Source organism: Silurus aristotelis (assembly GCF_946808225.1).
Source record: "Silurus aristotelis genome assembly, chromosome: 15".
Taxonomy (NCBI): Eukaryota; Metazoa; Chordata; class Actinopteri; order Siluriformes; family Siluridae; genus Silurus; species Silurus aristotelis.
In genome coordinates, this window is record NC_139588.1 from 5,651,866 (window position 1) to 5,679,772 (window position 27,907).

General features: G+C 37.8%; 2 protein-coding genes across 2 annotated transcripts; one reads left to right on the forward strand and one right to left on the reverse strand.

The window, feature by feature from the left end:
* Nucleotides 1–2,204: 2,204 nt before the first annotated feature.
* Nucleotides 2,205–8,608, forward strand: stmn4 (stathmin-like 4). Its single transcript, XM_083561902.1, has 6 exons — nt 2,205–2,391; nt 5,192–5,258; nt 5,379–5,474; nt 6,065–6,270; nt 6,422–6,613; nt 7,556–8,608. Exons 2-6 carry the CDS (start codon nt 5,246–5,248, stop codon nt 7,613–7,615), a joined length of 567 nt encoding a protein of 188 aa, XP_083418028.1. The 5' UTR covers nt 2,205–2,391; nt 5,192–5,245; the 3' UTR covers nt 7,616–8,608.
* A 10,352-nt stretch (nt 8,609–18,960) lies between these two features.
* Nucleotides 18,961–27,233, reverse strand: mcm3 (minichromosome maintenance complex component 3). The gene is made up of 17 exons (XM_083562834.1): nt 27,017–27,233; nt 26,616–26,728; nt 24,676–24,884; nt 24,455–24,585; nt 23,495–23,733; nt 23,259–23,364; nt 22,573–22,726; nt 22,338–22,469; nt 21,776–21,984; nt 21,036–21,210; nt 20,797–20,923; nt 20,558–20,708; nt 20,327–20,467; nt 20,108–20,220; nt 19,936–20,024; nt 19,750–19,834; nt 18,961–19,448 (listed from the first exon to the last, which is right to left on the reverse strand). Exons 1-17 carry the CDS (start codon nt 27,089–27,091, stop codon nt 19,250–19,252), a joined length of 2,448 nt encoding a protein of 815 aa, XP_083418960.1. The 5' UTR covers nt 27,092–27,233; the 3' UTR covers nt 18,961–19,249.
* Nucleotides 27,234–27,907: the final 674 nt, after the last annotated feature.

Sequence of the window (27,907 nt, forward strand, 5' to 3'; positions counted from 1 at the left end):
ATAACTCAGTAATATGCGTAAAAATGCAGTAACATGGACAGTAATATATACAGTAATCATGTGTCATTGTGTGTTGTTGAGGAACAATGACCTCAGGATAGACTCAGAGTCCCTCAAACCTCAATACTGCATTTCAATAAACCATACATCACTTTTGTATCATTACTTCGAGTTGCTTCATTTTCTCCAATTTTGTTTTGCACCATCTCTCTCTCTCTCTCTCTCTCTCTCTCTCTCTCTCTCTCTCTCTCCTACTCTCTATCTCATTCCCTCCCTCTATCTCTTCACTACCGATAAAAGTCATTTGGATGACATCACCTACATTATGGGAATAAAGCTGCTGTAATATATCAGATCAGCCGGGCTGGGTTTTTTCATCTTCATGCATATGCACTGAAAAAAAACATTTTGGCAGGTGAAAATATCATTAAAATATAGGTCCATATATAAAAAATTTGCCCCAAGCTTGAAAAAAAAATAATTGAATTCCAATGTAAGAGCATAAAAATATTGTGAATATAGAAGAATTCAAATTCATTTGAATTCAAATACTGCAATATAGAAGAATTCAAATTCATTCAAATTAAATTAGATACTTTGCATATATTATGCTTTAGATTTTCTGATACTATTGTTCAGGTAATATCGTTTTATCTAACAATCGATATTTAGATAGATAGATAGATAGATAGATAGATAGATAGATAGATAGATAGATAGATAGATAGATAGATAGATAGATAGATAGATAGATAGATAGATAGATAGATAGATAGATAGATGGATGGATGGATGGATGGATAGATGGATGGATGGATGGATGGATAGATGGATGGATGGATGACCAAAAAGCAAAGTCTGACACATTGAACATTCGCACAACTAAAAAGACAGAAATATAGAGTGTATCCAAATCTAACTAGAAGTTTGTTATGTGTTTATTAAACATCCCATTTCACATTGAGTCCCTATCTGCTGTTATAATAACCTCCACTCCTCTGGGAAGATGTTTCACTAGGTTTTGTGGAGATTTGTGCTCATTTAGCTACATTGGTGTTAGTAAAGACAAGTATTGATGTAGGTGAGGTGAGGAGACCTGGGGTGCAGTCAGTGTTCACATTTATCTCTAAAGTGTGCAATAAGGTTTATAGCACTATAGGAGGACATCTTCCATGACAACCCATGTAAAGAATATCTACATGGACGCATTGTCATGCTGGAACAAGTTTGGGTCTCCTAGTTAAAAAAAAATGTAAATGCTGCTCCGTCCAAAGAAATCCTATGCAATCTTGTGTTTGAAAAAAATGAAAAAAATATTGCAAAATGAATAATGGCCTATTTTTCATAGTTTGGTTGCTTTAAAACTGCAACTTGGATTTGCATAAATGATTTTGCATTAAAAAGGTCCAGTGACACTTTACCTGTGCTTATAATGAATTGTGTTGACATTTACTGTTATTTATAAGACAGTCTTATTGTTCCATCAATGGTATTTTAACATGTTGTTTTAATTGTTACAGTATCATACAGGGTGGCCCACAGAAAAGTAGTGGCACTTCTGTGGCACCTGCAGTACTTATTATATTTTAGTTAAAGCTGTTATCACTATTATTTTGGTGCTTGATATGAGACTTGTCGCATCAGGAAAACAAATGTTTAGTATTTAAAAATTATCTGGAGGTATTTTTTTGTATATGAGTAAAAAAAGAATGTCGTGAAAAAATGTGTGTCGCGTTGAAGTTTATTATTTTTAAATTATATATTATTTTCATATTTTGGCCCTTGTCAAATTTGCATAAATCCTTACCCTTGCCCATGCATTAAATTCTATAACTGCTACTATAATGAAGTGTAGTTCCTATATAAATTAGTTAATATTATGGTAATATTTGCTCATATATCAGTATAAAGAGGGCCTCATAACCATGAGTTTAATGGAAAGTGTTCAAATATTAGATCTGTGCAATATAAAGCAGGCAAGCAGGCATATTGCAAACAATTGTGATTTGAGTATTTCCTCCACTACAAAGGGTTTTTTTCTAGAAAATACTAAAACAGCATTTTGTGAAGTGTCCTAATCTTTTGACATACAGAATGATGTACAAATTTTATATATATATATATATATACACGTTATATATATACGTTATATATATACGTCATATATATAGAGAATATATATAGAGAATATATCTCCCTCGTTTGCTGCCCCTCCTTTCTCTTCCTCCTCTGAAAGCACTGTGCTCCTCAGCTTGGCCAATAGCAGTGTTGGCAGGTGATGTCATGCGTTAGGAGTGGTAGCGCTGCTGATGCTGCTGAGCTCTTGTATCCGAGGACGTGCAGACTCTGAGAAAAATCAGGAGAGAGGGGGACGAGCGCTACCGAGACGGGGTAAGTGCACCCTGTTCCAAAACAAACCACCCAGGCACTTAGACTAAAGATGTTCTAACCTTTTCAAATATATTTCGTCTGGATGAGCAAAGGTTTCGACTCATGGATGTCTGCATCTTATATTACTATTAAATCTAGAGATTACTCACCAATAGGTCTAATGTGCTAGATGCTAATTTTTTGTTTGTTTAGTGGTCAGTAATTCATGCAATGCACCTTGCACCTTGTGTGTGTGTGTGTGTGTGTGTGTGTGTGTGTGTGTGTGTGTGTGTGTGTGTGTGTGTGTGTGTGTGTGTGTGTGTGTGTGTAAAAGTCTAAGCTGAGTGTATTTGGTGAGCAAGGATCTTTGTTGGTTGATGTTTTATGGTCTAGAATAGGAGCAAGATGACTAACTCTAGTCTGACATCATGCTTGTGTGCCATTCTGATAGCAGAAGTCGAGACAGCAGGTAATGAATTTATTCAGTGTAGGGTTTCCAGAACATTTTTTGTTAAAAAATGCTCTATTTCAAATAATTATACTTAAAATATTAAATTGTATGCTATCTGGGAGATACAGAGTGTTGGGATGGGTTGGGTCCTAGTGTTAGGGTCTGGTCTGGATGTAAGATTATGTTTAAAATGGAACAAGATATAAGCTTGGTAGTTTGCAAAAAAGCAGTATAATCACATATTTGGTATTTGGTAGCAATATCAGGTTATATTTAAGGCTTTATTATTATTACTGGTATCAAAGGAAAAGACAATGGTATCGCAAAATGTTTAGTATCCAGTGCTGGGCCATTTTGACACCTGGGCCGGTTAACCTCTAAACACAGCCAAGCTGCATCTTCATGCTGTTTCACTGACAAGCTGGAAACAAACAGCAACGTCTGCAAGAAGTAAATATTGATCAGCATTCTGTGTGTGTGGGAGGTTGGACAAGGTTAGCCTGGGTGTGTGTCTGTGTGTGTGTGTGTGTGTGTGTGTGTGTGTTTGTGTGTCTGTGTGGTCTACCATTTTCAGAGCAGTGTGCCACTACTATGCTGCATGTTACCTCGTGTGTTTATGTAATTATGAAATCACTCCCAAAATCACTGACCCAAACCCTTTGTTTGTGTTGCTTGTGTACTTCAGTGCAGATGTATTCGTATTAGGGATGTGCCTCTACATAACTGAGGCCGATGCAATTCGAATCTCGATGAAAAGCCGACAATATGATACATTAAAGGTACTTATAATGAAGCAGCTAAAGACAAAAGATTAACTAAAACCTTCTAAAAGACGTTCTTTTCCTGTTTTGTCTCTCGAAAAAAAGCAGCCCTACCTCTGCCATGTTAATCTGTATTCTATGTCACTCTCAGGACACGCCTCGGTCTCCGTAGTGTTGTGATATTTCATATTCACATAGCAGCAGTAGTGCTGAGAGAACGCGCTCGAGAAACAGTTCAGTGAGAAGAAATCAATATTATATCACAATTATATTCAAAATTTCTTGGTCACATTCTAAATAATAAAAGTACAGCGCATCTAGCACGTGGTGTTATGCGCTAGCATTGCATTCGTGGAGTCTTGGCTTTGTTCTGGCCAACAAATGCCAACTTGTATCTGATGCACACTTTTTGAAACCGACGCATCACGTCATTAACTTTCATGCCGATGAAAGTGAGATCGCTAAATCTTACCATCCCCAGTTTGAATACTGTTCAGCCTGCTGTCAGTGGGACACTGCAATGCCATTTTTCTGAAATCATGCCGTTGCCTCAGGGAGTGTCAGGACAAAATCATGCTCCAGTCAGCATGTTCTCCGATTCAGCTTCAGGAGTAGTGGAGGCCAAAATCGCTGCTTTAGTGCAGGTAGTTATATGTTATAAAAAATATTAAATAATATTATACTTTTATATATTTGAAATTGTTCGGAAAAAGAAGTTTCATATCCTTTTATTATATATAAGTTCTTTATATAATATATATTATATTATATTATATTATGGCAAGGAATTTTTCAATCAAATGTTTCTAGATTTTGGATTGTAAAGTGAATAAACTTAGATACTGTAGACTGAGGCCAACCAAAAACAACCCCAGAACACCACATGAGGTAGCCATCTAGCCAGCCAGCTACCGGTAGCCATCGAAATAACTCCTCCCCTTTCAGTAGGGAGCAGAGCTGAGACATTAAACACAGAAAGTATCACTGTGCCATTTTATACATTATCAAAATGAATATTTCATTTATTTTCTGTTAATATTTTTTATTCTATTTATTTCTTGTAATCTGATGTGGTATATTAATAATTAAAGTAATAAAGGTATAGAAAGGTATGTTTATAGTCATGACAAACAGGAGTAAAAATCTTTGTGAAACCTCAATTTGACCAAAACATGGGGGAGATAATGAAAAAAGAAATTCAACTGTAGATCAGGGAAGCAATTTTTGATTATTTAAATATATTTAATGACTATATTTGGATGTACGGTTACCTTGGTATTGGGACAAAATCCCAAACATAGCATCAATCTTCTTTCCTTATTGACTGACTGTGACATGTTTTTTAAGATTGATTGATTTATTGATTGTTTGATTGATTGATTGTCTTAGTGTGTTGATAGATGTCTTGGAATGAAATATTGAGTAAAAAGGAGGGAATTAACTAAACACTAGCTTTAATGTGGATCATTAATGTAAACCTTTTTAACATAATCAACAGCCAGAATAAATACTTATGTGCCATCAAAACATTTTGTTGAAGCCAATTTGACCCTACAATAAATTTATTGAAGAGTGAGATGTAATCCTTCTTTCTCTCTCTTTTTCACAGTGGAAAAAGAACAGATTAAGTCTCCTTGCTAGGTGAAGAAAGAAAACGAACAGCATGACCCTGGCAGGTACGGTAACTAGTCATATTACTCAACATGTCCACAGCCTAAAAAAGGAAATGTCCATGTTCTTAATGCTGTTTGATGCAATTCATTGATGTTGCCTTGGTGTTACTCTTCTTCCCTCAGCATATCGAGAGAAACTGAAGGAGCTCCCTCTAGTGTCTCTATTCTGCTCCTGCATCAAGGCAGACCTTTCAGAGAAGCTGAGCTACAAAGCTGAAGGTAATCAGAGCTGCAGTGGCTTCCTCCTGTGTAGCAGCGTTCCTAGTAAATAACAACAGAAGCCCTCATATATAATTTTTTATTAATGAGAATTGTGCTGGAAACTGTAATGATTCCCTGTAGGTCTCTATTGGTCTCTCTTAACACATTCGACAACTTGTAGATTGTGTATTGGTATCTACTAGACACCAACAGAGATTATAAGGCTGTCATTAAAGTATCCAGATTCCAATAAGTTGGGAATACACTGGGTTTCATTCATTTTTATGGTAATGATTTCTTGAGGCACACAAACACACATAATGGAAACCATTCAATAATGTTTTCTAAAAGTTTTAACGGTTTATGGTTTTGTAATGTGATATGTAATGAAATCCATTTGAATTCCTGTAATAGACTTTATTGCTTCCTTTTTTCAATCTCATTAGATTTTCTCTGTCACTGTAAACGTTCATTGTATAAGTCTTTATTCTAGATTGCTAAATTGTGTACGTTTTGAACATTGCTATGCAGGGATTTAGCTGCTTGTTCCATTGGGGCTAAATACAGTTGGTAATATAATGAATAAGCTGTGTCTCGTTTTTTTATAGATGCAGTGGACCTGAACTGGTGTGAGATCAAGGATGTGGAGGTGATTGAGCTTAACAAGCGTGCATCAGGCCAAGCATTTGAAGTGATCCTGAAGCCTCCTTCATTTGATGGCGTCCCTGACCTCAATGCCTCCATGCCACACCGCAAGGACCCCTCACTGGAGGAGATCCAGAAAAAGCTGGAGGCTGCTGAGGAGAGAAGGAAGGTATATATATATATATACATATATACATATATACATACATATATATATATATATATACACACACACACACATTTTCTCTATATTGGTTTTACACAAACAATGCTTTCCAAATAAAATAAATCCTAACACGGACAATATGGCCTGTGATCAGTTCCAGGAGTCGGAGCTGCTGAAGCACTTGGCTGAGAAAAGAGAGCATGAGAGGGAGGTTATCCAGAAGGCCTTCGAGGAGAACAACAACTTCATCAAGAACGCCAAGGAGAAGCTGGAGCAAAAGATGGAGACCAACAAAGAGAATCGCGAGGCCCTGCTGGCTGCTATGCTGGAGAGGCTTCAGGAAAAGGTATAGTGTAAAGAAAACGCGTCTAAATTGTTTAGCATTGTCTCATCCGACCCTGTGGATGAACCATGAACGTACTCAACAGTGACGGCTCGTCCACAGGGTCTGATGGGACAATGCCGCACAACTTATATCACCCATTAATTAAGCAACTTTTATTTGTAATACTTATTACTTTTTTAGGGTTTTTAAAATGTAGTTATTTGACAGATTTAATTGGTTCAATGCAAAGCCACATGACTGCCACCGGGAAAAATGCAACAAGCACTAAGAGAGAACTATAGGGGCAGGATTGGTTTTGCCCCATGCCCCATTTTTCATTTAACCAAATAAAGTAGAGTTGGCCGTTAATAACAGGGTTGCCAGATTAGGACGACTTAAAGAAAAAACACACCCGAAAAGATATTGTTTTTTTTCCTCAACAAATGAATTCATAAATCAAATTCAACAAAGATGTGTCTGTCTGTGGATTAGAGAACAATTTATCTACCACATATTGCTGATATATTTTTTTAAGATAGAAATGTTGTCAAACCAGGTTGAATATTTAATATATTTAGCTGCCAGAGTATCTGCTGGATTCGAGTCTCAATTATATTTGTGGTATAAGCTTGACTTCTTTTTGTTGGAGACTGTGTAGTCACTAACGATGTTATTGTGTTTCTTTCCTCTGAAGGTAGACAGATAAAGTGTCCCATAGTGTCACATTAAATCCTCACTGATTCAGTATCATTCAGTAAGAAAAAAGCGAGAAACTAAAGAGCTGCTTTATAAGTATAAATGATGCCAAATGTTATCAAATTACACCTGAAGAGCTTTTTGGCATAACATTAACTGCTTTTATTACCTAGAAATGTTCTTTCTCTTGATTATAAGGTATTTGGGAGCCTGTTATTGAGGTTAATTTGTCATTCCGCTAACAACAAAGTTTTTTATGCTTTTTAGGACAAGCACGCAGAAGAAGTGAGGAAGAATAAAGAGCTGAAGGAGGAAGCCTGCCGATAAATTAGAAGAAGATGAAAAGCGGACTGTGTCTGGGATGGTTAAAAAAATATTTATCTAATAATTAGGATGAGAGGGAGATCAGTGAAACAAGATATCACTTCTCATTAAAGCTTTTTTTTTTTTTTCATTTAAAAAAACTATACATTTTTCAGACTAAAATGAGCCAAAGTTCTATTGTCAAAAGTTCAGGGGCACCAACCTTTTAGAAAAACCATAATTTGTACATACTGAGGTAATGATGGAAAAGGTAGATGGCAATTCAATTATTTAAAAATAACAATAAATAATGCAGACATACGTCAGAAAATATAATCAAACATTGCGGACAAGATAACCAGATACTGCACTTCCTAAATGTCTATATACAGTGGAGGAAAATAAAGCTTTTTTTATGAATGCCATCTAGCAAAAGTGCAAGCTATGCATGTTCATTCACTGGTCATTTATTTATGATAGAGGCACATGTTTTCTCAATAAAACCGATTTATAAGGAGTTTCCTCACACTGCCTTTTGTTGTCTGAGCGCGTATTAAAACTCATGCTCTTGCATTTTCATGAGATTTGAACCGGTTTTTAACCTGGCACTTCTTTACATATTCCTTAAATACTTTAAGCACAATTACTAGGCACATAAAAACTACACAATAAATTTTTTTTTTTTTCATGTTTATACAATAAAATAAGAGATGTAAAGAGAGAGCAGATCCCATTAAAGACAGAACAAAAGAGAGATATAGACGTTGTACTTCTGTTTTAACCTGAGATGCTGCTTTAGCATTAGTTGTGAATGCTGCGAATTTGTTTTGGCATTTCTCTGTACTGTTCATTCGTGATGTCATGCCAAAGAAGTCAAAGTGATGATATGTGCAGTGATGAGCGTCGATGTGAATTTTTCAGGAAAACCCCGGTTTGCTCTTTCTTGTGGTTGTCATTAAGATGATCCTATATCTGATTTGGCATGGCAGTCAGTAAAAACATCTCTTTACTAAATGACTCAGTTGTGCTTTTGTCTTTTTTTGGGGGTTTTTATTGTTTGCCAAGACAAAAAAATTTGAGAAGACAAAAGAAAGCTGGTTTAGCTGCTTGGAAATGTTCTTCATGTGAAGCTTTTTATGCTTTACAGTTTCCTGGGCCAAAAACAGACAACAATACATTTTAGCAGACGCCCTTATCCACAGCAACTTTCAATTATTTTTGTTATACAACTAAGCAGTTGAAGGTTAAGGGCTTTGCTTAAGGGCCCCACAGTGGCAGCTGGGGGTTCTGGGATTTGAACTCATGATCCAAAGTCCAACAGCTTAACAACTGAGCTGCGTCTTCTCACAATACAATAATATAGCAACAGTCTATATGCGTCTATAAAGCTGTATATAAACTTTTTTCAAACAATGCACTGCAGAACTACTTGTGAGATAAGATGTAAGGGAAAACACATGTGCACCCAACGCTGGTGGTGTATTTCTCCAGTTGGAAGGAATAGTTATTCTTGTTTCTGCCCTTTATTCTTCTGAGCACCATGATTTGGTAGAAGATGGGTTTGGATTCCAGTCCGAAGTCTTCATGTCCGTATTTGTTAATGCATCCTGTCCGCTCACACTTCGCCTCAAAAATGTGGCTCGGCATGCGGGATTCATCATAAGAGACCCTGGGAAGAAGTTAATTTGCATTGTAACATTGTACACTGATTTTGTTTTGCAGAATATTACAGTAGTTAACTTGCTTAGTACAGGACATCTAGAAATTAAAAAAGAACAAAGAAAATAGTCATATTTATCTAGGATTTCCTATCATCAAGCAATTAAATATACGATTATTAAAGCTTTACTTATTAGTAAAATATATAAAATAGTCTTGCTTAGAATATTATAATAATTATGTATTTATTTCTCGAAGTAAATCTGCCAAAAATTAAACGCTTAAGTTGTGATCTAATTTCTTTCTTCTTTCTAGATGTGCCCAATCCATCCTGATGTTCTACTTTATGACAAATTTGTAAATGGACTGTATTTATTTCTATACAGATTTTTTATTTTTTTTTTATTTCTTTTTCCCCAAAAAATAATTTTAAGCATCTGAACGCATGCTGAGTAATCAAATATTTGGTTTCCATAAATTAAATTCAATTAATATCATGATTAGAAATATTAGATATAGAGTTAGAGTGTCTTTGAATCTAGATCTTCTACATGACAGAAACGAGACATAGAATGTGTATGATGTATCAGGAACTTTTAGGGGTTACCCACATAACCACAATGACATGTGCAATGAGCCCACGGACTCATAATATCGAACTACAGTTCGTTTTTAAGGTACAAACTGCTACACAATAGATGAGAGGGGAGCAAACTTTTGCACCTAACTGGATGTTGTTTGAAAGAGAGGAATCTAAGGCGAAGATTGCGATCTGGTCTGTGTTTGGTAAATTGTTATAAGGAAAGGTCGATAGAAGAAGCCTGCAGTCATGAAGTCAGTTCAGCTGACTTACAGTTATTAGGAAAAATTGGCAAGTGTAACGATCTGAGTTACTTCAACAAGGGCCGTATTGTGATGGCTTGATGACAGAGTATCTCTAAAACAGCAGGTTATGTTAGGTATTTCCTATGCAGTGTATGCAGTGGATAGTACCTATCAAAAGTGGTCCAAGGAAGGAGAGCCAGTAAATATGAGACAGGCCATGGGTTGTCAGTTCAATTATGTGCATGGGGAGTGAAGGCTAAGTCATTTGGTCCAATACCAGAGACGAGCTATTATAGCACAAATTGCTGGAAAAGTAAATGTTGGCTTTGATAGAATGGAGCCAGAAAACACACAAAGCATCACAGCCTGCTGCACATAGGTCACTGCAGTGGTCAGAGTGCTCATGCTGACTTCTGCATCCCACTCGAACCTCCTACAATAAGCACATAAGCATCAGAACTAGATCATGGAGTTACTTTGACCCATTACATTCACCAAGACGAACTTAAGTAAGTAAGTAATAAAAATAAATAAAGTGCTATATTTATATAAAGTGCACATTACACCATAGGTCAATATAAAATGTATTGCTGTTGGATGGGAACAAGTAGCAATGAAGTTGATGGAGCTTCCTAAATTTATCAGGGCTGCCATTATTAAACAAAAATGCTCAAAAATTATGTAATGTCATGTTAATGGGAAATTCAGGGAGCAGATGGGCTACTTATGATTTCACAACATGGTCTCAGATAAGGAAGGAAGACTGGAAAGCAGCATAGAACAACAGGACACACAGGGAACACAACGAACTTTACATCATCATATCCGTTTCCACTCCTCACATTAACTCCTCAATAACAAGTGAACAAACATGAACAGAATATTTTCTCATATAAACTCATCACATTTGAAGAAAGAAGAATCATGTAATCTTTATGTTATTTAATAGAATCATTATGTATCCCAAGAACACCACAGCTGCAGGGAGGCATGGTGGAGGGAGCATCGTGATGGTACTGGAAGCGTGAACAGAACAAAGTTCCTAGAACGTATTATATAGAATATAGGATCATATGACAAGAAGCAAAATTTGCTGAGAAATGTAGAGATGTTTCAACAAAACAACAACCCCAAGCATATAGTCAGAATAACACAGAAAGGCCTTACATGGCTTCACTAATCCCCTGATTCAAATCTCATTAAAGTAAACTCATGGAATTGAAGATGATTAGCCAAGAGAATCATGTTCCAGAATCAAGCAAGAAGCAAATTAAATTGCAAGAAAAATAAAATGAAAGTAGTTTGAATATAGTTGAATGTATTTTGTATTTGCTTATTGTAGAATTAAAATGACATATAAATAACATGGAGCTGAATGCTTAAATGTTTTGGGGTTGTTTTAGAGACTTATTCCAGGTGAGAGGAAAACTAACCCAACATGGCTACCATTCCATACATCAACACCATGCAATTCCATCTGAACTGTGGCTCTTTGAACCAAATTCCCCACACAACAAGACAAAGAGCCGAAGCGTACGTCCAGACTCTGTAAGCATTTTTTAGAGAGCAAACAGTCAACTAGAGTGATATCTATCATGGAATGGCCTGCTTAGTTACCACACCTAAATCCTATTGCTGCTTTGGGATGAACTGGACCTCAAGATCAGAAAGAAATCTCCAACTTGTAAAGAACAACTTTGGCAAGTTTTACAAAAGGCACGGCAAAGTATTTCAGCTGAAGTGTCTGGATGCCTAGAGTGTGTAAAGCTGTTAATCATGCTTAGGGAAGATTTTTCAATGAAAATGAAGTGGAACAACTTTACATTTATATATTTGTCAAATGACAGTTTGTTGCATACAAACAAACAAACATGCACATGTCTATTAAAAACCCATAAGACTAGATATTTCCAAACATTTGACAGGGCTGTCATTTTAGACTTTATATTTTTTATTCTATTGGCAGATATTTGACTTTTGATAAGTAAATACTTCGATTTGCAATCTGACACAAAAAGACTATTCAAAGCTTTAAATAAAGAAAAATGTAAAAAGACTATTCCTTATATTAGACTGTCACTTGTAAACTTGTAAAAATTTATTTAACTGTATATTTGAACATCTCAATAAAAGTACCAATGTATGTATCATTTTTATATGAATACAAATACATAATATATTTTTTGTATTTTTGTATATGTCAAAATTAATGGTGTGTAAAGTCTATAAAATACCAAATGTTCACTTTGTTCACTTCACTATATGTATATTATACTAGATACAAATTCTGAATCAGACTTACTCATATGTCCATGGTGATATTGATTGACTTGGATGCATTTGGTAGGTATCTGGTTGGAATTCTACTGCAGAATCGAAATTTAGAGAAACTTTTCCACTCTTTATGTGGGAGCCCTTATTCGGTCTCTCTTTCCGTTCCTTCTTTCCTTTGCTTCCTGAAGGAGACTGAGCCGCACCAAGCAAGAGGGCACTCAACGCCAGCAACAGTATGACCTGGAAAAACTTGGAGGACAGAACAGGAGAAGAGATAAGATTTAGTTAATTTATTTATTATTATTATACTTTTTTTTAACCAGGGAAACACACCTGCATCTATTCATCTACAAACACACTGCTCAAGCTTCAACGCTTATATTTTAGCTTCGAAAATGTCAAAAATGACAGGAAAACATAGTAATCACTAACCACTGAGATGTTCATCTTGAGAAAGACAGGTATGATGTCGATACCGTAGTCCGTCCTCACTGTCAGGCTGATTCATTCAGCGAAAAATGAGTGTTTGTGAATTCCCCATCTTTATATAGCAATACATGTCATGCTTTGAATCTACTTTTTTTTTTATTTCCTTCCCATTGACACACTTTTTTTAAATTTGATGAGTGGTTGAAGATGTTCCATTGTGGGGACATGCGAAGGAACAACCTAACAAAACTATTTTATACTCTTACTGATTGTAAACCTATTTTGGTTTTCTTTTTATTATTAATACTTGATAACATACAGAAGTAATTTTTTCTTTTTTTCTTTGTTAAAGCCCAATTGAGCTGTCTATGTCTTTTCTGAAAATGCTGGAATATTTATGTAAATGTGAATCATGCAGTTTTACTAAAAATACAGTTTTTCTCAGTTGCTTTGGAGCATTTCTCGAATCATCCTTAATAAAAATTGCTAAAATAAATTCTAAATTAATCTAACTGAAAATCAGTAAGTGCATTTCTCAAAACAATGTGTACAAACATGATTTCTTGCAAAAGCCTGTACTTTTCACAAAATCTTTAGTTCATCTCTCAAAAGTAAGCATGTGTGTCAATCAGCATGTCATTCCCAACAGAATAACTAGTCCTTTTGTCATTGTTCACAAACAAAATCTTCAAAATGTTTAGTCATGTTGTCAGTATGACGCTGCACAATTTCAGTATTTCCTGATATAAATTATGGTTTGGATCGCAGTGATTAAAAATGCACAAAGTTTCTTCTGTATATTATATATGAATATCAGCATCACAATTTTTTTTTTTTATTTGTTTGCATATTTGATTTATACTGATTGCAAGGGACAGAATTTACACTCTTACTGTACTTTAATAGTGTCTGTTCGTTTCTTGGTTGTTCATTTATTTTCAGAAATTGTAATTCTGTGTTTTGCTCAGTTGCCAATTGAACTGTCACAAGATTCACCTTTGATCAGTTTTAGAGAACTAGTTGATCATTGGTGGATCTGATGCCGTTCACTCGCTTTCATTAGTGACATTCAAGATTCATCTGCACAGTTCATCAGTTTAGAAAAGATTTCCTAAAAAAGGTTTAATAGGAATATAAGCTTGACAGATTCTGACAACTGGTTTAACCATTTTGCATTCAAGGACATAATGCAATGAACTGATGCCGAGATGCTGAGATGTTTATGTGCATAAAGCTGCTTTGAGACAATGTTCATTGTTAAAAAGTGCTATACAAATAAAAATAAATTGAATTGAATTGGGGGTTTAAACTATTCAGGGGAAACCAGTATAAAATATTTTGATCAAAACGACATAAACAACTGATAATGTAGGAAACAGCAGACAATTGTACACAATCAATAAAGTAATGTACTAACGCTTTTGCAGTTTGACTAAAGCAACAAGAAATGTTTTTATGATGTCACCCCAAAAATTGCTCTTTTATGTATACAGTACTGTACTGTATCAGCATTTTACTTGGTTTTATAATTCATTATTTAATTTTTATAAATACATTTCATTTATTATTTTCAATTTATACTGAAGTAAAAATGTCTTTCTCATTGTGTGACTAGTATTGCAATGATCCATCATAGTAAACTTAGCACTATGGTTGAGTTGAACATGCAAGAAGTCTGCAAAATCAGATTTTACAGTTCTAAAGCGCTGCTCAAGATGTTTGAATAGTATTTGTCACTACGTTTCTAATAAATCACTTGAACAAAGAATGCTGAAACTGAACCCGTGGCATCTGTAGTGGGCTGTGATCTGAATGTTGTATGTTAGATCTATGTAAGTTATAAGATCCATCTACGTAAATCTATATCAATGAGACATATTTGCTTTACCTACAGTACAAACTTATTTTCGCTATTTAGAGTAAATTCTGACATAATAGCTGAGTTTATTGGACCAAGATAAGGGCTATATAAGTGTAGGGTTTAAGTTACTATTTTCTTACCCTGTAAATGTGTGACTATATTCCTGTTCTGAGCGATTTCACAAATTTCTATCATCTAGATGAAAGTGTGCCACTACTGATACTTATGATACTGAAACACTATTGTGGTAAAGGATAAATAAAATATCATGTATAATAAAGGTTCTTAAAACTGTGTTAGAGAAGAATTGAATGTCATTAGCCACTAAATCTAGAGTCTCTGAACACAATGTATATTCTGGGGTTATGCAATCCAAAAACTATGTTTTAGAGGAAGCGTTTCTCCAAGCAAACAAACTGTGTGCATGAGCAAGCGAAAGCACTCAGAAATCAAAGAAAATTTCCACAGACCTGCAGACAGCCTCGTGCAGGTTTACATTTTCCTCCAGTACAAGCAGCAGACATGATGTCGCCCACTTTGCACAAATGTAGGTCACTAAAATGCTAAATGGCTTCCTATAACACAGCTGGCAAAGAATACTAAAACCACAAGAGGAGATAAGATCTAATGAGTCATTCTCGGACGATTAAGTATAAAACGCAGTAAAGAAGAAAGGAACGTGTTTAAAAGCTCTTTTTAACGCTCTTCAGCTCTTTCACACACTTTATTGTGTTAAAGGTTCCATTTTAAAATGGATTACGTGATCATTTTTGGTCATCTATGTGCACACACCATAGTCTATAATGAAATAGCAAGATCAAGAGTGTTTTCAGGCAAATCTATAAAAAAAATTTTTTTAATAAAAATCTTAAATCTATTATCTATTGAGTCCTTGAATAAACCACTTAGGTTGGTTGCAATATTCATTTACTGTATACATTATTGTATCCAGAGCCACTTATCTCATTATACGACAAAGCAGGTGAGGGTTAAGGGAACACGCAGGATTGAAGGTGCTGGGATTTGAACTCTCATGAATGCTCCAAACATTTTACAAAGTCTCTAATAAGGTATATCTTATTAAATATCTACTTCTGCATTCACTGTCTATCAGAATAACCTCTACCGTTATATATACATACATATATACAGTATACATGACTGAAAATCCAAATGAGGCTGCGGTGGCCATAGTAGACCATAGTAGTGACCTGAATCCCTGCCACCACAGTTGGATCTAAGTTGGATTTTCAGTCATGTTATTTTCTTTCAACACTAATTAACGTGAAATATTCACGTTTATTATTTAGTGCTGCAAACCTCCTGCAACATTCATCTTCATGCTGCTTAATAGTATAAGTATAATGAATATAAGCTCTCATGAGAGTTTCATGAGACACGTCAGCAGAGGAGTTCAGAGTTACACTTCGTGTACAATCATGAACCAAAGTTGTTTTGATTGCTTTTAATGCAGCAAAGGTTTATCCATGTGATGTATTAAATTGACATAGTTATAAATTGCCCTGAGCATAATAACTTCCTTTCAAGGTGATGACAAAAAAAAAAATCTGAAACCGCGGTGAATTCAAACTACCTTCTTATTGGGTTTTCAGGAATTAAGTGGCATTATCAGTATGAGGGTCAGTAAATAGTAACCCAACCTAATTTTTCAATATTACGTGAACCATCACTTTATTTGCATTTAGGTCAAATACATTTTTAATGAATAGTTAATATCCTTGTATATAAGCAAACACATTTTTGGACATTCCTACAAAAAGCTCTTATTATGAAATTGTGTATAAACCTATTTATGAGCTTTCAATGTTCCCAAGAGCATAAGCATTAATTCCTATAGCTGTGAATTAGAACCACCAGGAACTGGTGGAACTGGAAATCTGGTCAAATTCAATAATTGGGCAAGAAGGGTTTTGGTGAAGGAGGTGAGCAGCTTCAAGATTGGAGTACAACCACTGTAACAAATATTCCATCAATCAGGGTTTATTGGCGTGAAATCATAGAATTAGCATTAAAGACTCAGAAAAAGGGACTTTAGAAACCAGGAAAAGGTTTCTTTTGTCTGATAGACTAAATAAAATGAATGCATGTTATTTTATTTTCTATGCATCAAACTCTGTAAAAGGCAGAAACACCCAAGAATTTGAATGTCTGGAAAAAAGTTCTGTGCACACATGAGTAAATATTTGACATTTTTGGTTCTAACAGAAGAACTTAAGACAGAGAACAGGAGAGATGTTAACAGACTGCCTCACACCCACAGTCAAACAACATGGGTTATATAGGAGACTTATTCTAGGTGAAAGGAAAGCTGAACCAAAATGGCTCCCATTCCATAACTCCAAGCCCATGCAATTCCATTTAGACTGGAGTGTCATCTGTCATGTAATTGCCTGTGTAACCCCTCTTGGTTCTCATGTCAGATTCTCCAAAAAAAGTATTATAAAAAGAGGTATTTCAGCTGAAGGTTTGGAAAAACAAACTATCGGGATGCCAAAAGTGTGTAATCGTTTTTTATTTCATGACTGTACATTTGTTTGTTTCTTTTGTCAAAGTAAATCTTTATTACAGTTGCATAGAAACAAAAGAAACATGCACGTGTCTCTCAAAACTATGAGACCAGGTGTTTCCACACTTTTATCAGCCACTGTATAGTATATAAGTATATTACAAAATGGTATAGTATAGTATAGTATAGTATAGTATAGTATAGTATAGTATAGTATAGAATTCAAGCCTTTAATAATGAGATATTTAACAATGGAAACCAGGATATTCTATTTAATTCTCCAGATTAACACGCCTGCACCTGTGTTCAATTTTATACTCACACAATTAATATCTCTAATATTTGCGAAAACGTACATATTTAACAGCGGATCAGATCAGTCAATCAAAGCAATGATTTGTCTGTAAAACTTCAAGATAAAATAAATAAAGCCTAACACTGAGATACCTACACCATACCTACAGTCTAATCAAATACAGTGATGGCAGCATCAGTTATTCAATTAAATATTTGATTATTTTTTAGTACTTTTAACAATGGACAAATCACACAGTAGGACGACTTCAAGCTGTTGAGGAGAACGTGTTCCAGTCAGCCAAACTTCTGCATTTAGGGTGGGTAAATGATCCTACAGCACAATGTGATGAAGTGCATTATAGAAAAGATTTTAGCTTTTTAAGTCAAAACCAGGTTTACATCCTTCAAAAATATTTGCGACTAAACCTGAAAATTACTGTTCACCGACATTCTTCATGTCATTTGGCCGAGTTTGTCAGAACTTCCAATGAAGAACGGAATACTAAGAAGAACGGAATACTCATTCTAAATAAGACACAACCGAGACAACTCAAACTTTTTTTTTCAAAATAAATCTAGCATGAGTTTAGCTAAATATTGTATAGAAATCTTATTTCGGAGAAAAAAAAATTTGCGGTACTGCAAAAAGAAAAAAATCACTGAACAGCGAACGCTTTCAGGGGGCTTCTATAAATCTATTGTATCTGATAATGAAAATAAAAAAAAGAGCGTTTCTGATGCAATATCTTTAAGTAACCGTGATGTTTCTACAAGACTTCTGAACACATTCTGCAGTGGTGCACAAGCAAAATGGTGTGTATGTGTGTGTGTTTGGGAAACCCTGCATAAGTGACAGCACAGCAGAGTTCCCACCACTGATACACATCAGCTACACTCTCGCTATGACACACCAAACAACTCTACCCACATTACTTACCGCTTCAGTATGAAGCCAGTGGAGAAAAGGTGACATCAGTAATTGAAGATACATGACCCTTGTGCATCAACAGCTTTCGTGAATTTACCGTGACCGTGAAGCTGAAAGTTCAAGGGCTGATGGTAAATGTCATCAGTGTTTATGCTCCACAAGTGGGTTGTGAAATGGAGAAAAACATGATGTACATGGGTAGGAGGATGGAGCCACCAGGAAGGAGGAAAAGAGGAAGACCAAGGAGGAGGTTTATGGATGTGGTGAGGGAAGACATGCAGGTAGTTGGTGTGAAAGCGGCAGATGTAGAGGACAGGGGGGATGGAGACGGATGATCCGGCGTGCGACCCCTAATGGGAGCAGCCGAAAGGAAAAAAAAAAGACCTTGAAGAGGTAAAGAATGTGTATTGGTATAGATTTTGAGAAAAAGCGTAAATCCAAAATAAAAACGTTGCTTTGAAGGAAAAAAAAACAACAGGGTCATTGAATTGCACTCTGTGAAGTGTGAAGTGAATAAAAATGATTTTATACCTACATAATAAGCAAATAAAAGAAGTAGTCAATCAATCTGAGAATCAGGTGATGAGAATTTTTATCCTTTTCTTTTCCATTGAACATAGGACATATCCTTCTTTTAAACATTAAACAATATATATATACACATTCACACACACATTAAACATCACCCCTTACAATACAAATGAATAAGAAGCAAACAGCTAAAACAATGTAAAAACAAGCTTGCAAATAATCATTTTAAAAGAAATAAAAGATATTTTAACCACAAGTCCACACTCAAGTTGGTCACATTCTCTGTTTTTCTCCTCCTTACATCCACCTGCCCCCCTCCCAAGCTCATCAGATGAGGAAGATGATGTCATCGGCTACCATGACCTGGTTGTCGTCCTGCATGCGTGTGAGAGCGGCTCGGACCTCGGCCTGGTCGAACGGAGTGGCGCGCTCCTTGTTGATGTCTCCCATCAGAGCGTTCATTCCCACCGACTGAGCGTGTGCAGCACGGAAGACCTCCAGGAGGGCAGATTTGAACTCTTTCAGCCTGTAAAAAAAAAAAAGGGGGGGTTAGATTCTATAGAATAAGACTATAGTTATAGGTAGCATCTGTTTGCTATATAAAGTATATAAAAAAAGGCTAACAGAAAATAAATGAATAATGTTTTATGGTGGTATGTTTTTTTTTTCATTTTTGAACCATTGTAACTCGAGGAGTTTTTGTTTCTTAAATAAAATAAAACAGCGAAATAAAACCATGAAGATAAAAATATATATTTATGTATTGCAGTATATTTTTAATTTATTATGTTTTATTATCTGCTATGACTCTTGTGCTTTGCACTCACCTGTCCACCGATATCTCCACATGGCCGTTTTGCTCAGGCGTCTCCATGGGCTCCTCAGTGGGCCTTGCGGAAGCTGGAGATTGAACTAAACACGTGAACAAAAAACAACAATAAAAACATTTTCCGTCTAAATTTAGGCCTCTGCGATTGCAACAATGATAATCAGACGGGGGTAAATCTGCTCACTCTGAGGTATGTCCGTCTCTGTGGTAAAGTCATACGGGTCATACGGCTCGCTGCTCTGTGACGGCCGGCGCTCAGTCGATCGTCGCCTCCTAGAGGACATATTGTTTATAAATATTTTTAAAATAAAGCTATTTCCTTTAAACAAATTAAGTGTGCATTTGATTGTTCAGACCTTTTCCTTTGTTGTCTAGGGGTGCCTTCTTCCTCTACCTCCTCGTCTTCCTCGTCCTCAGACGTCTCATCATGCCCTGCCTTTCTGGAGCGCTTCTTTTCCTTCTCCAGAACCTAGAAGATCAGAAGAAACGTTTATTATCTATAAACAAACACAGTGTGTATAATATGTATGAGCATCTAAAAGCAAGATCACATTAGGTGTGCGTTCAAGTCGAACCTTTTTAAAGTAAGCAAACTGTACGAGCTCCACGGCCACCTCGGTGTCCTCGAGCTCCACGGTTTTGCTCATGCGAGCCTTGGCATGGGCCGTCGCCAGGCGGATCAGTGTCTCCAGAGTCCTGACGGTGACTGGCGAGGTCTGGCAGAGGAACCAAAAATCATCATTTAGAAACCCTGATGGCAAATTAGTATTATTATATAATAAATGGCAATGAATTTGGAAACTCACCCGAGCGACATCCGAGCCCAGCTGCTCCTGGTTGCGCAGTCGCGTATACTCCTCGGCGATGTGATCGGCTGCTTCCTGGCTCAGTACGGGTGTAAGCACCTTGGCAATGTGAATGTACTTCCTCATGAACTCTTTGCTCAACACCTTGTCCCTAAACAAACAATATTACTCCTCAAGTCAGTGATCAGTAACTCAATGCTGGGAACCTTTAATCAAAAACGCATTTTAACCATGTTTACCTCTGTTTCCGGTTGCCATGGAGAAGATGGTTGTGTTTCTCATAGACCTGCAGCTCTTCCTTTTCTTCCTGTACTATATCGGGGTCCTCGGTGGCCAATGCATCCACCGTTCCACCCAGAGCCAATGCTGGAACACGGAGAGCAGGGAGACGATATAATTATACGACTTGCTGTGTGATGGGAACGTCACATAGTTCGACTGGCTAAACCCAGATCTCAATCTGGTCTGATTCGATTACCTGCTCCTTCTTGCTCGCGGGGGTCACGGTAGCGGTGCATGCGCAGAACGTGATCAGAGATCTCGCGATCATGCTCGGGATCCATCTGGTCCAACATGATGAAGAGCAAATCGAAACGAGATAGCAGAGAGTCCTGCAGCCCGATGTTTTCCATGGGGGTCTTGTACTGGTCATACTGCAGAGAAAAAGCAAAGAAACAGAGCAGCTCACACTTACTGCTGTTGCACGAGCAAGCACAAAACTGCTGTAATGGAGTATTGCAGCTGTACCACAACCTCCACAGCTTCTATACGAGCTTATGCCTTTGTATTTATTTGCTGTACATTTATCCACTTATATTTTACGTGCTGTAAAGACTCACTCACTCAATGACACTTAATGACACTCACTGACACACTGAACTTACTCAGTGATTGACTGAACTGACTCACACAATGACTGAACTGACTGACTCACTCAATGACTGAACTGACTGACTCACTCAATGACTGAACTGACTGACTCACTCAATGACTGAACTGACTGACTCACTCAATGACTGAACTGACTGACTCACTCAATGACTGAACTGACTGACTCACTCAATGACTGAACTGACTGACTCACTCAATGACTGAACTGACTGACTCACTCAATGACTGAACTGACTCACTCAATGACTGAACTGACTCTCTCAATGACTGAACTGACTCTCTCAATGACTGAACTAACTCTCTCAATGACTGAACTGACTCACTCACCCGACCATAGACAGGGTTGGCTGCTGCCAGGACGCTGCAGCGGGCATTCAGACGAGCATGAATGCCTGCCTTCGCAATAGTGACGCGCCCCTGCTCCATGACTTCGTGGATAGCAGTACGGTCCATGTCGGACATCTTGTCAAATTCGTCGATGCAGACCACGCCTCGATCGGCCAGCACCATGGCACCGGCCTCCAGCCGCCGCTCACCTACACACCAAAACACACTACATATAACTCCTTCCTGTCCAAATGGTCCCACAGTTGCTCTAATAAACTCGTTTTTAATCACTCGACAAAGTGAAGAACACAAATAAGGTTCACGCCCATTATTTTAAACCCTTTAACACATCTAATAACCATTTATAACATGCATATAAATAAAACATATAATCGCTAGATTGTGCGACACGCACAGCTGTGATGGTCAGAGGTGCGCATACTTTTGGCCATGAAGAGTCTGCAGAATCCACTGATTTCTGGACATTTATGTGATTATTTAATCAGCAAAAAAGCATGGCGATACAGATGAACAGTCTCGGTTACTCTTCACACTGCAGTACCTGTCTCCTGGTCAGTGGTGACCGCCGCAGTGAGACCAACACCCGTCGAGCCACGGCCAGTGGTTGGAATGGCGCGAGGGGCGGTGTGCAGCACGTAGCGCAGAAGCTGCGACTTCGCTACGGAGGGATCTCCTGAGAGAGGAAGACGCGGGAGCGTTTACTTTTGATCACACTGATCTCCAGTCGTTCTGAACCTCATTTCTTTGAAATGTACGAGTCCGTTAGTAATACAAACCTATGAGGAGGACGTTGATGTCTCCACGGAGGCGTGACCCGTTTTCTAGAACCTTCTCTACTCCACCAAGGAGCATACACAGAATGGCTTTCTTGATGTACTCATGACCGTGGATACTCGGAGCCAAAGAGCGGGCCAACTGGCCGAACACATTCTGTGGAAAAAAACATGAGAGAAAAACATAAATCAGGTCACAGGCTCATTAGCACAATTACAGTGTATGTATTCCTACACCTGTGGTACGTTTCTCCTGTGCTTTTTTGATGACTGTGTAATGTTTCTGATTTGGGACTGAAAGGACATTCATGTGTTGCATCTGAAGTATCTGTTCCCTGAATATAAATTTGAACATAACACCAGGAAGGAAGCAATCGAAGAACAAATATTTCAGACACCGTGTCGCTACTCGATCCATACCGGAAACTTTGTTCTGCCACTTCGTTGTTTTTACATCGAATTTAACGACTGAAAGAACTGCATTAAACATCACCAAAATATAATATAACACACACACATATATATATATATATATATATATAATAAAGACTATCCTACATACATTTAAACACAAAAAGAAGTCCAAGCTAAAATAACAGCACTGCCACCTAGTGGCATACGAAACACATTAAATATACCAGGACATGATCTCCAACCCACAAACACAGATGTACCGTCCTCGTTCTCACCTTGCGAGACTTCCTGAAGTTCTTGATCTTAACCACGTCATCGGCGGAGAAGTACTGAGTGACCTCTTTGCTCATTTGCTTTACTTGGCAAGCGATCATAATGGTCCTAAATGTAGGAGAATGAAAAGGGAGAGAGGGCTGAGCATGCTCACAGACTAAGGGACTACTCACTGGACAACGTCCGTACTGTATAGGTATCAATAAACAAACTGTACGTCTGATAAATACTGCTGTACCTGAAGGTGCCAGAGGTGAAGCCTCCTTTCTTGCCTGGCAGGCAGCGGTAGGTGCCGACGATCTGCACTCGGTCCCCCGGCTTTGCAGCATCCACCAAATCGTTGTCCAGGATAATGTCCACAGAGCGAGGCAGCTGACCAGCCGGAGCCTTCTCAGGCATCTCCTGCACTGTAATGGTCTGATGGTCTTTATAGATGGACAGCCCAAACTCCGTCTCCAGGGGGTTGTTCTCCTCATCCTGCAAAGATGAAGTGAAGCAGGTGCAATCAGGGATGGGTAACGAGAACAGGTATTTATGAACCGGTACGTAATCGAGTCAATACCAGACTAACGATAAGCTTCAGGACAAACGATACTGCTATCGATTACTTGTGTTGTTTTATCTACATATAAGTCGGTTTTAGCGGCAAATTCGCCCTCTAGAGGTTATTCGCTGACACCGCGTGCTGTTTATTTTTACACGCGAGACAGACCACTTGCACGGAGAGTGTGTTATATTTATTAATTATATAGTTTTATTTATTAATGAATATATTCTTTTTTTTTCATTTAGCACATATTTTTTTTACAAATTAGTGCTGTTTTTTAATTTTTGTAAAAAACTTCTGTACTATTTTACATGGAGTGTTTTTTTTATTTATCCAGTATCCGTTTTAAAAATCGATCAATCAATCATCACCAAGTACGATCCAACTGAGCTGTGGGTAAAACTCTAATTCAAATATGTTGTGCTGTGATATACTGAACTTTTTGAAGCGCCATTTTTTTATTTTAATTCTTCATTATTCTTCTGTTTGCTTTTGTAAACTACAGTACTTAAGTTCAGGAGTAACGAAATTTATTAACTGGTATGGATTACAGATAAAATGTAAACTCTACCCATCCCTAGGTGCAATAAATTTGATTGAGGACTAAATTTAATAGCCATAACGTATGAAGTGTATCGGAATAACGAATACCTTAGTCGGGTAGATGGCACTAGAAGGAAAGGCATCCAGCGAGGTCATATCTGTGTATTTGCGCTCCAGAGTCTTCTTGGTGGCCGGGCAATAATGAACGCTTCGTACCACTTTGGGGCGCACAAGAGAGCCTGGAATACAAAGAACATGACGTGTTCTAACCTTATTTTAGAGATATTTGCTGACGCCGGTTTCAGTTAGTTAGCATTGCACTGACGTACACTTGGTGACGATGCCTTCCACGCACACCATGGAGCTGAGCAGGCGGGAGGTGAGGGTACGAGGCGTGACGTGTTTGCTCCCGAAACTGCCCTCAAGTCCGATGAAAAACTCCTCGAACTGCTTGGCGTACGTGGCATCGACCGAGGCCACGAAATCCTTCAAAGCACGCTGGAAAGCCAGAAGCTCCTCAAATGCATTGTTCAGCAGTCTGTAAAACAGAGAGTCGCTATAAACCACATCAACTTTACCAGCAGTAATGACAATGCAACTAAGTTTATAACTATGTAGTAGCAGGTGTCTACTGTCACAGCTGCAGGGGATGGACCAGGAATAAAACTGATATTTTGTATTATAAAGGTTTATACTGTGTTCTAAAAGCATTATTTATTAGTGTGTTTATTTTGTGTTTTGTAGAGATCCTCAACACAACCAATTACTAATCACCATCAGCAACTAATCACTGATACTTAGTGTTTTACAAGCAACTTAATGATCACAGCTGTGTCCACTGACTAATCATTGGTCTTCCCAGTGACCAATCAGTATCCTTCATATCACCACTCAGTATTGTTCCCGGTGTTCCCAGTGACTAATCACCACTCAGTATTGTTCCTGGTGTTCCCAGTGACTAATCACCACTTAGTATTGTTCCTGGTGTTTCCGGTGACTAATCACCACTCAGTATTGTTCCTGGTGTTCCCAGTGACTAATCACAACTCAGTATTGTTCCTGGTGTTCCCAGTGACTAATCACCACTCAGTATTGTTCCTGGTGTTCCCAGTGACTAATCACCACTCAGTATTGTTCCTGGTGTTCCCAGTGACTAATCACCACTCAGTATTGTTCCTGGTGTTCCCAGTGACTAATCACCACTCAGTATTGTTCCTGGTGTTCCCAGTGACTAATCACCACTCAGTATTGTTCCTGGTGTTCCCAGTGACTAATCACCACTCAGTATTGTTCCTGGTGTTCCCAGTGACTAATCACCACTCAGTATTGTTCCTGGTGTTCCCAAAGACTAATCACCAATCAAAAGTGTTCCCACTATTGTTCATAGCAACTAAACACAGATATGTGTTCCTAGTTTCCTAGTCCTAGTATTCCTAGTTTTCCCAGCAACAACTCAACCCAGCAACCAATCACAGATCAGTATCGTTCCCAGTGTTCCCATAAACTAATCAATAGTGTTACCAGTTACCAATCACTATTGTTTGTAGTATGTTCCTATTGTTCCCAAAAAGAAATCACAAAACAATGATGTTCGCAGTGACCAATCAATATCGCTCGTAGCAACTAATCACCAATAAGTATTGCTCCAGGTGCTTCCAGCAACTAATCACCAATCAGTGGTGTTCCCAGGGACCAATCACCATTGTTCAAGTAACTATTACCAGATCACCAATAGTGCTCCCACTATTGCTCAAAGCAGCTAATAACAGGTCAGTATTGTTTCCACTGACTAATCACCAATCAACATTGTTCCCAGTGACCAATCAGTATCATTTGTAGCAACATACCAGGAAACAGTATTGTTCCATGTTTTTTCCAGCAACGTGTCCCCACTATTGTTCAAGGCTGAACACTGAACACTATTGATCACTGAACACTGATGCTTCTGGTGATCAATCAGTATTGTTCATAGCAAATAATCACAAATCAGGGGTGTTCCCACTTTTGTTCACAGGAACCAATCGCAGATCAGTATTGTTCAAGATGTTCCCAGACACTAATCAGCAATCAAATATCAACCAAGCGCCATATATGGAAATCGCCCGATGACGTCATTCGGCGAGTTTCCGCTACACAGTTCTCCCAAAACTACAGTTCACACACTTTCTCTTGCATTTCAGGAAAGTTAATATAAGTTGGAGTCGGTGGGAGGGGAGGGACAAGGGCATGATGAGGAAGAAAATAAAAGCATTGATGAAGGGGAACCTACTTAGCAGCGCGCGCTTCGTTGCGGCGGCGCAGGTCGTTGATGTTGACGATGAGTCGGAACTTGTTCTCGCTGATCATGTCGCGCACTTTACTCTGATAGATCCCCTGATCCTGCTGCAGAACGACATTTAACACACAACAAAAATAACATGTTATGCTCGGATACACGAGGGAAGACCGGAAGGAGAAGATCATGATAATAAGTAGCGCGAGAGGCCCAGAGATGCAATAATCATTAATATTATAAATATCACATCTAATCACACTTTTACGTGTATTTTGTGTTAAAAATGTGATAAAACCCCAAAGCGTGTTAGAACAGGGTCATAAACGTTTGCTGTATGGGGGCGACTTTGTTCCCCATGAGCAGGAACAATGAGGAGAAAAAAAGTAATGACTTACATCATCATCCAGAAAATCAAGGTAATCTCTCTGAGCTTCCCTCATCTCATGATCGTCCACAACTTCGGCAGCCATTTTATAAAATATGTCTGAAAATCTCCTTCGACAGAGAGAAAAAGAAAACCCAGTCCCGAGTGAGTAAATGTCCCGTGTTCTCCTCTGCTCTGTAAAGCGTGGCTTTTTCGCGCCACGGACCTCTGACGCTGCACCGCTCTGCGCTCTGATTGGTCAACTCACCGCCAGCTCATTTTAATATTCCGAATTCCGGCTCCGACGTCCAATCATAAACAGCACGCGCCGCCGAGCTCTCCCCGCCCCCTTTCAGGAGTTCGCGCGAAAAATCCGCGCATGCGCTGAACGACAAAAAGGATCTTCATCTTCTTCTTCATCTCCTTACTTTGTGAAACTGTTTATGAGTAAACCACTAATTAAAAAAAAGACAAGAAACACCACTCATTAGTCATGTTTTCACTCTTCTGATTTAAAATATATACAGTACCAGGCAAAAGTTTGGGCACGCCTTCACCTTAATTAATTTCCCTTCATATTATTTTCAACATTGTACATTGATAATGAAGAAATACAATGTATAAAAGAACACACTTAGAGTTATGTAGTAAGCAAAAAAACTTGAGATGGTTTGGGGTAAGTTGGACTGGAGAGTGTAAGAAAAGCAACCAAACTGGCACTTAACACTTCTGGGAACTTCTTTAGATTGTTGGAAAATCATTCCAGGTTACTAGCTCATGAGGCTAAATAAGAGAATGGCAAGAGTGTACAAAGCTGGTAGCAAAATGTTTGCTACTTTGAAGTCCAACTCATCCCAAACCATCTCAAGTGGGTTTAGATCAGGTGAAGACCATGTAATCTAAAGTCGTTTCATGTCATCAA